Here is a 10142-nt window from a genome sequence, read left to right as displayed (position 1 = left end):
TGGAAAGTTTACTAATCAATCAACTGAATTTCTAAATAGCCACAATCATCTCCCAGTAAAGTAATGCTATGATTTTTTCGTCTTTTCAAAAAAACAAAGTTTTAGAGAAGAAGGTATATACATGAATTAAGCAACCAGTCACACATAAAATGCCGCTTTTTTGCTAAATCAAAATCTGTTGTCCGTCAACTGTATCGATCTTCTTCATTCCGATTCCATCGCCGGTGAAAAGACAGCTCTAAACATGGCCAAAATGACATCACTGAAGCAATCAAACAAGCCAAAACACTTCTCCTTCATTTTCTCAGAGAAACATTGATCAGCCTCCGCTACCGCTGTGGGCTGAAGATATGCCCATGCCGCGTGCTGTAATAGCGGGTCCTTCATCGGAATTTCTCGCCAGCTGTCTTTACGGCCATTTGTCGGAGACAAAATCGACGGTGGTGAGCCAGGCAAGAGATCCTTCAAGCTGGTATAGGTTAGGGATTCCATAGTCACCATTTCTACGTCACAAAACTCGAATTGGAGAATGCCTCTTTGTATAGGATCATACATGTACTTAATTAAAGTACCTTCCATATTATCAACAGATTATGTTTTCCATATAAAACACAATTCTAATTAGGAAAAATATTTAGATGTGCTTTTAATTAGATGAGTGTGTGTGTATCCATTCGTTTTTTTTTTTATTTTGGTGTGTAGAGAGAATTTTTTTATGGGTATGTAGAGTTGCTTTATATAAAAAAAAAAATTAAATGAAAGTCCACACTAGAATATTCTAAATTTTTAAGTAACACTTTTATTTATTCATGCTCTTGGCATCATCAAAACATTTCTTTATAAATTATTATTATTATTATTATTATTATTATTATTATTATTATTATTATTATTATTATTATTATTATTATTATTATTATTATTATTATTATTATTATTATTATTATTATTATTATTATTATTATTATTATTATTATTATTATTATTATTATTATTATTATTATTATTATTATTATTATTATTATTATTATTATTATTATTATTATTATTATTATTATTATTATTATTATTATTATTATTATTATTATTATTATTATTATTATTATTATTATTATTATTATTATTATTATTATTATTATTATTATTATTATTATTATTATTATTATTATTATTATTATTATTATTATTATTATTATTATTATTATTATTATTATTATTATTATTATTATTATTATTATTATTATTATTATTATTATTATTATTATTATTATTATTATTATTATTATTATTATTATTATTATTATTATTATTATTATTATTATTATTATTATTATTATTATTATTATTATTATTATTATTATTATTATTATTATTATTATTATTATTATTATTATTATTATTATTATTATTATTATTATTATTATTATTATTATTATTATTATTATTATTATTTGGGGTGAACGCGGATAATAATAATGAAGTTTACAATTAATAATGAATATTAGTTAGTTTAAAGATTATTTTTATTTTATATTAAAAAAGAAGATAACAAAACCTTAAGAATATCCTTATTTATTCCATTCTACCAATCAAACAATTTATAAGATAAACTCAATGTATTTAAATTTTCAAACAAAATATGTTTTTTTGAATTTGAACTTGTACTTTTATTACTTTTACGGTTAAAAGTCAAGATCATATTTTAAAAGAAATTTATTGAATATTAAAATTTGATTAAATTTAAATTTTAATTAAAAAAATCATAATCACAATTAATCATTTTTTTTGCTAAAAGATATAGCGGCTTTTACTTATTAAATTTTTTAAAATAACAAGAAACGAGTATGGAACGAGTAAAGGGATTGAGGTAGCATAGTGTTTTAGGTGACATGGGGCCTACCGTACAATGTGAAAGGGTAAATTTAAAGAGGACAGGTGGTGACTGACCAATGGAGTAAATTCTTGTCTTTTTTGGCCAATTATGCCACATCAGCTCTTGTTGGTTCACAAATTTAGACCACTTTAATGAAGTAAATGAGTAATTTTTTAAGTTAATAATTTAATCTATTTATTATTACTATAAAAGTTACAGGTGTGAATAACCAATTAAGAAAATAGATAAATGAGTTGAGCAGGGGTCGTCTCATTAATTTAATTATTTAAATTAGTCGCTCATTTTAGGAAGGGAGTTTAACTCAATAAAATTAGTTATTTAAAATTAAAATTACAATAAAAGACTTTAAATAATTACACATATACATAAAAATAATATTAATTTAAAATTGTCTTTTTTATTCTTATATATGAGTTGTTCTTAATTAGTGTTATTAAATGACCGAAAACATTAGTAATATTATTTATAAAAATAAAGATTATTCTAATTAATAAAAGGTTAGTCGCTTGTTTCCACTACTAACCTTGGATGTTGTTATAAAAAAAATTATATATTGATATAAATATTTGGGTTGTTTAATTTAAAGTTGTAAAAGATTTATGATAAAAAGTTGATGCTACTTTTTAAAAATAATAAAAATAATAAAAAAATAAAATAAAATATATATATATATATAATGTTCAATATTATTACAAGAGATTAAAATCTTTGAATTCACTTTAAATTATTTTTGGGCCTCAATATTTTGGAGGCCTAAAACAAAACGTTTTACTAGACTCATCAATGAGCTACCTTTAATAATAAAGTAAGGATTCGAATACGCACTAACAAGATGAAAGTCCAAGTAGATAACCAACTAAACTACTAAGAATCTCAAGACTCTTCCTATCTTAAACTATCATTTTATGGGTTCAATACAAAATAAATTATTTCGATATCATTTTATCCTTAATAGTTGTTCTTAGAGGGTGCAAACACCTCAATAGAAAATAAAAATAATGACGAGAGATTGTATATCAAAATATTAATATAGGTAAAATATTGAAAAATCCCTCTCAATTAACGTTTTCATAAAGGGCATGTAATAGAGAAATACGGAAGATAATTAAGACAAAGGAAATAGTATTTATGATTCTTTATTTAGTTTATTAATAAATTCTAATTTTAGTTTGTTGTCTTTATTGGTGAATATTCATAAATTTATCGTAATTATTAATTATTTCATCACATAGTTATTTCTCTGTTATGTTTAATACTTCCTCTGTCCCTAATTACTTGTCTACTTTTGAATTGACACACTTATTAAAAAAATAATTAATGACATAATGAGTTTACCATTTTACCCCTATTAATTATGAAGTGGATGAAAAGTTTTACATTTTTCAAAATAGTTAGTCATTTAATTGAGGGTATAATAGGTAAAAAGAACTTGTCCTTTCTTGATTTTTTTAAATTGACAAGTAATTAGGAACAACTATAAAAGGAAAAGTGGACAAGTAATTAGGGACAGAGAGAGTATAAACTACAAATTTGAGAATAATATAGTTCTATAAATTGTCAAATATAATATATTTCCACATAAAGAAATCAAAATACATATTTAAATAATTAAAATTTAAATGTGCTAAATTCATATACTACAGGGATTCAAAATAAAATTTACTAGTAATATTTTAAGGAACAAAAGTGCAATTATACCTTTTGAGAATATAATGTACCAATTTTTGAGAACATGATTTGTATAATAAAAACCAGTCCTACAAAGTGAAGTATGAAAATGATAGAGTAAATATAGATTTTATTTTTACCTCAAAAATAAAAATGATATTTTCAATATATCCTCGACTCAAAAGATATTAAAGCAAATCAAAATTAAAATTAGATGTATAACTGAAAGAATCAACTATTTGAGTAATGCATTTCCAGTATTTTGATCTTATGCATTTCCTTTTAACTAAAGATTGAATCATAATTTCCTAACTTATGGTTTTAAATTCGAACCTTCCAAATAAAATTGCCTATGAGTGACAAATGAATTTTCGATGCAAATAAAATTAATCAAACTTTAAAATAAGAATCAAGCACTTCTCTTATTAATAAATTAAACATTTAGTGCTTATGCTTTTTCTCTCTGAGCTAGACTCTATCAAGAAGTATGGATCTCATCTCCTCATTGAGTCAAGCAATCAAAATCAAACAAGAAAAACATATTTGAACAATTTTAAACCAAAACAAGATTGTTTTGAGTGGTGTAGTAAGTTGATAAAGCCCTTGTACCCTGTTTTACGTTTAGACTAGGGGTAAACACTAAACAGAGGAAGATCTGTTGTGATTATAAGCTTGAGTCAAGTGCTATAGATTGTAAAGTCCATTCTTCCTCACAATCTTACATGATATTTATAACCTAAGGTGACATTTTGTCAATTAATTAAAGAAACACAAATGTCACTTCATCCCTCCAAATCGAGTTCAACAGTCGTAGAACAAGCAATACACTTGTATGTTGCTCCCTAGCTGTGTTGGTCCTTGGAGCTTTTGATGATGACAGCAGAACGAAAGATGTAAACATACAATGAGTATACACAGCAAGATTGGAGCATCCATAGCCTGTATTATAGGTTTCCTTCCTCAGCTCCATGTTAGGGCATACATATATCCAATCCAGGTCAAGGATTCACACTACTTGGTCTTCTCTAGTAAAGATGGCATAGACAGACCAATCAATCAGAAAAAACAAAAAAGTGAGTAAGCCAGCCTTCTCCACAAAGAGGGGCTTATGACAATCTCAGACTAAAACAAATACTAACTAGACTGCAATAAGGGTTCATTACTTTAAGGTGGTTAAATATATTTGGATACAATGGGTAGACATAGTACCTTTTTTCAGTCAAGATAAACTTTGATGTCGATACCATTATCAATGAGGGACTGAACAACTGCTCTAATTTTCCCTTCGAATTTGTCCCTATCTCTAGGTGTATAAGAAGCAGTGTATACATCAGCTTCTCTTGCCCTGTCGGACAAAATCTGACCAACAGACAAGCATGCAGGAATATCACTTCGTGATTTGAGCACTGCCTTGATATCTTTGGAGTTTGTACCAGCTACTGCAACCTGTTTGCATGTAACTCTATGGGTGATTGAGGCTGAAACAAAGCGCTTTGATATGAAAACATCAAGTGTGAACGGTTCCATGTATGCTACAGTCCGTTGCTTGAAAGAAACATGCTTGTTTGGGTTCTTAGATTTTTTCCCCTTCTGATAAGTGTATGGACGGCTATTGTCATCATCAACGAAATCTTCCACCCCAAAAAAGCTTCTAGGTGCTAAACCAGGCTGCCAAACAAAGCAACAAACTTATTCAAGGGGCACTATCTCAAAAATATCTGGGTCCATGTCTATAATAAGCTATAAATCCAAGTACAGATTAAGTTTGATTGTTCGTCACACATATGTCAAGCGCAATGCCTATAAAACATAAATGCAGGTAATTATGTGTGGACAGTGTGGAACCACATAATTTCACAGATGAAGTGGAACTTGTATATCTTTTAACACTTGCTAATGAATAACATTTTATCAGTACAGCAGTGCTGCAAGACAAAAGCAAAGCAATCACTTTACAATGTACATACACATCATGTGCTAGCACACCGAAGCATCACACTGTGATACTTGAATGCTGTTTTTTCTCCTTCTTCCATTCCTCCTACTCCTAAAAAATGCATGGAATAAAGGGGAACAATGTTTGCTATTACAACAAGCCCATACATTCAAAAAAAAGGAGGAAGGCCACATTCCTAATAAAAGCACAACCGCACAACTGTAGCAACGAAACCACAAGTATACAAGCATGTAAGCAGGGTTGATATCAGTGCTACAGATATGGAATCAACAGCATTTTGCTTCTCTCTCTTTCTCAAAAGTCATTCCTTATCATTCTTTTCCCGGATGAAAGAGTCATTCCTTATTTTTTAAGTAAAGGACAGGAATCACTTCGGGCTCCATTCTGAGCCAGAAGGGATTCAGAACTTTAATGTATTTGGTTTGTTTTATAGATTTGGTGAATATCAAATCTAAAAGCTTAAAGGATTTGTTCTTCGATTCTACAATCTCTTCCCTCAACACAATGTAAACTCAGTGGCGGATCCAAGATTTTAATGTTGTGGGTGCTCCATTAGCTATCAATCACAAAATATAAGTGTACAAATTTAACATTTTTCATAAGAAAGATAATCATATTTAAATATGATAGCGAATAAAAACCAATAAAAATTATATTTTGGACTTAAAAAAAAAAAGGAAGATGACAAAGTTTTTTCTATAAAATTTTGTTTAATGAAAATTAGCAAAAGACAGTTTGTGAAAGGAAAAAAAACAATCAACATTAGGGAGAAAAATAAATAAAATAAACAATTCAGCAAAATAAATTAAGAGAAAGAAGAGTTGGATTTTAAACCAAAAGTAATGTTCCTAAGGGGAATCGATCAGTGGCTGACAACCAAGAAACAACCTTGAGCACACACTTATAACCATCTTACCAACCAAACCATTTGTTTCATGGGTGCTCACCTTTAACTTTTATACGATTTTTCTTAATTTCAACATAAATATATATAGTTCGATACGAAATTAATGGGTGCTCGAGCACCCGAAAAGTACCATGTGGGTCCGCCCCTGTGTAAACTTATCTTTTTCCTGAAGCTGCAGGCACATGTCTGCTTCATATATTATACAAAAGCGAAGGTGAAAAGGTAACAGCAGCACACTAAAGATACATAAGGTCAGCACTTTTTAATAGAGCTAGTTTCTATAAATCCCAAATTCATCTATTCATCTTGCCTGTACATCAATTCCCAACAACCTTGTATAATATCACACACAGTTAGCACAAAATGTGTAATTTCTTCTTTATTGGCTTGTTTTGTCAACTAAGCAATCACATATATACATAATACAAGTATCTTTCAATATAAGCATTCTCACAACAGAGGAAAAACCAACTGATTCCTCAACTAGGTGAAATCAACAATAAAGAGTTTATTCCAACAAAATGGTGATTGCTTCAAAATGCTTTATGTCCAAGGTATGATTATTCCGCTAGATTATAATATGCATTGCAACATATTCTTTACAATTTAGAAACCGCCAACATTCTCAAGAACCTACCGTTTGCAGCTTCACCTTTTCACAGTTACATGATTCTATCATCACAGAGTACCTTCCCAGTTACTTGATGCTATGTAGAACAGCTTTTCATTTAGATATGTCTTAATGAAGATCTAAATACTGCTCGATCATATCGCTTTTGCCTTGAAGTGAGATCTTCACAACAATTATTCCACTTTTACATAGTCCAACAATTTCTCAAACACATCTGTACATGACTCTAATATTAGAAGTCTAAACTATTCAAATTTATTTAATCTCTAATTATATGCAATTGGCAAAACTAGATAATTAAACTTGGGATGGAAGGAGAAACAATGTCAGTGAACGTAGATTTGTTAAGAGTCTAGACTCTCTAGAGAACAATTAACTCTTGACTAACTCGATCATTTATCTCAATATGAAAATTGATACTCTGAAAAGATAGAGTTCATTCCAACAAGCTTTGTATGGAAACAAGAAGATTATACTGATTCCCAAGTAATTTGTGGCATTCCTACCGTAATATTCACCAGTCAGTCTTACCAGAGTGTCATATGTATGGAAGTTAATGAGCACTCTTCTGCATTTGTTTTACATAAAGACCGTCTTAGATAAACACACCACTGGATAAAACAAACAAAAAACCTCAGAAGTAACAAGTGGTTTAACTTAGATTTAAATAGCCATGTCCTATTGGAAAACCATTCAAGTCAACAAGACAGAAGCAAGAACATTCGCTCTCTTTCCTGCCAAAGTTATGTACACACATATGAAAATAGAAAGGCTGCATGAAGTAGTAGCATTGACACAAATCATTTTACCTTTGAAGTATGAAAGCCACTAATTTGCGCACATAGAAAAGGCCTCATCTTCTGACCTCCTCGAACGCACAACATTTCAGAAACTAGTTTCAGCATACTCTGACCTTTAATCAATTAGACAGAGTATTAGTTCTAGTACAATACCACAAAAAAAAATAAGTTGGGTTCCAGAATGCAACACACAAATAGAACATACTCCCTCCATACCAAATACACTCTTGCATGCAACAAATTCCATTAAGAGTGTTTTTCCATCCACAAATTTCAAGATAAAACCCAAATCGACTAACAATGCAAATTTAAGTTGGGTTGTGAATCAAGCAAAGTTGGGTTGTGATTGATTAGTATTTGAACTTAAAATTTCAATTTCATAATTTTCAATCAAACAAACTAGGTTTTTTAATCAGTAATTAATGAAAATTTCAATGTTATTAGGGTCTTACAGGCAATCCAATACTCATTGTCTGCCCACCTAAAGCCTACCAATAGTTCTCCATCCATATTTACAACAGAACACATCTTAAGTGAGCTTCCAAGAATTAGAACGCATTTCTATCAAGAAAACTCGTGGCCCATTATTTTATTTGTGGTCTTCATCACATCTTAATAGAAAAATTCTACTTTTTAAATTAAAAAAAAAGAGTTGGTATTCAGTGAGGCATTTCCTCAAACAACAAGTAGATGTCATCAATCAACTCTTTCATTAACTCTAAGACTAAAATATATGCATCAAAATGATAAAGAATTGAAGATAACACCTGCGGAAGTTTTGATAGAGTAAATTGCAGAGAAAAGAGAACATTTATCACCTTTCACCGCAAAGTCGCCGGTTTCTCTTACTCCGGTTTCATCCTTGAATATCAAATTGTATTTTTTATATTTTTTTTAGAATGGGATTAAAGTAGCTTAAAATTTAAAATATTTTTCAAAATAATTTATTTTTAAAAAAAATAAAAAATTGATAGAGGTAGGGAGGCTGGTTTGGAGATAGCCGTAAAAAAAAAATTGAAATTTAAAAATAAGAAAATTTAATTTATTTATTTTTTGGATGGAGTAGATAGGAGTTCGAAATCTAAATAAGCCACAAAAAGATAAAAGTGATCAAAATAAGTTAATATTCTAGTAAGTAACTAAAATAGACTTAGTGGAAGAAAAAAAATTTGTTTTATGCAATATTCCAAACGTTTTTCGTTCGTCTCATAACGTGTATATTTTAATATATAACGAAACTATTTTTTACACCTTGTAAAACGAAACTATTTCTTTACACTTTGTAAAGTGTAAGTTTTTCTTACACTTTATAAGGTGAAAGAAAAAATTATGTTTTACAAGGAGGAATATTTTTCACGATTTGCATTAAACTGTTTCTCTTTATGAAGCTTTTGCAGTGTTTGTCATACAATTATACTGATTTGACATATCATAAAACGAAAAAATTATTACATTATGTATTTTTATTTTTTATTCTGAAAACTCCTCCAAGATATACAATTTATGATATGTCATAATATTTTGATAATGAGTCATGTTAGGAAAATCAGTAGATTGAGTTATCGGAAATCCATCAACACTATTACAATTTTCTAATAGGGGATGGACATCGACCGATAAAGGAGAACGTTGTTGACTAGTCTTAGTCTCATTCCTAACATAGATTTCAAGTATTGTTAACTTGATTTGATTTATATAGTCATTTGGAATCCTCAAAAAGTCGGTCAACGATTCGTCATTATAGATAATCCAGTCTCTCAAATTTACTTATCCTTGGGATAAATGTAACACCCCGACTTTTCCAAAACGTCTAAATTAACTCGTACCTTTGTGGAAAGACAAAAAGGGTGAGTAATAAATTAAAAAGGATGTGGTATGTCATATTTTAAGTGTTCAAAGGTTTTATCTCAAGTTTTGAAGTTAAGTAAGTGGCAAAATAAAAGTTGGCGAAAGTTATCATAAGTTCCTTTTTAAAGATTCCTTTGAAATTTGGGTCAAATGTATTGGATGTTTTCTCCCAATATATAAAGAGTTAGAAGGCCTATTACCCATTAAATCGAAGGCCTACGAGTCTAGTTTGCAGCGCACAAAACCCTGTATCAAACCGACATCAGAATAAAAAGTTATGAGGGTTTTATAGGGACTGGCGGGGCAGAACCCGGGTCGGGTAAAAAATATGGTATGTCGGCTTATTTAACGTTTTAAGCCATGAAAACATTTCATTTTACTTCCAAACCAGAAATAAAGCTTAAGAGAAGGTTCCTATGGAGTACTTTCATGATGAG

At 29.2% G+C, this 10142-nt stretch overlaps 1 protein-coding gene across 3 annotated transcripts; it reads right to left on the bottom strand.

Moving 5' to 3' along the window:
* Window positions 1-4202: 4202 nt before the first annotated feature.
* On the bottom strand, window positions 4203-8761 carry LOC102596304 (uncharacterized). 3 transcript variants are annotated; one of them, XM_015303979.1, is made up of 4 exons: window positions 8676-8761; window positions 7867-7970; window positions 4772-5230; window positions 4203-4587 (listed from the first exon to the last, which is right to left on the bottom strand). In XM_015303979.1, exons 2-3 carry the CDS (start codon window positions 7960-7962, stop codon window positions 4778-4780), a joined length of 549 nt encoding a protein of 182 aa, XP_015159465.1. In that variant the 5' UTR covers window positions 7963-7970; window positions 8676-8761; the 3' UTR covers window positions 4203-4587; window positions 4772-4777. The 3 variants fall into 3 exon arrangements, with proteins under 3 accessions (XP_015159465.1, XP_015159466.1, XP_006364507.1); XM_015303980.1 differs by having other exon boundaries at window positions 4203-4582; XM_006364445.2 differs by having other exon boundaries at window positions 4203-5230.
* Window positions 8762-10142: the final 1381 nt, after the last annotated feature.

Source organism: Solanum tuberosum, unplaced genomic scaffold (assembly GCF_000226075.1).
Source record: "Solanum tuberosum cultivar DM 1-3 516 R44 unplaced genomic scaffold, SolTub_3.0 scf00500, whole genome shotgun sequence".
NCBI classification, from domain to species: Eukaryota; Viridiplantae; Streptophyta; class Magnoliopsida; order Solanales; family Solanaceae; genus Solanum; species Solanum tuberosum.
This window is presented reverse-complemented; position numbering and strand designations above follow the sequence as displayed.

What these genes read in the sequence shown, in the direction of transcription:
- LOC102596304 (XM_006364445.2), bottom strand. Translation starts at nt 7,962, where the DNA reads ATGCTGAAACTAGTTTCTGAAATGTTGTGCGTTCGAGGAGGTCAGAAG. An exon ending in GTGGCTTTCATACTTCAAAG is followed by an intron (nt 5,231 to 7,866) that starts GTAAAATGATTT and finishes TTTGTTTGGCAG; the next exon opens with CCTGGTTTAGCACCTAGAAG.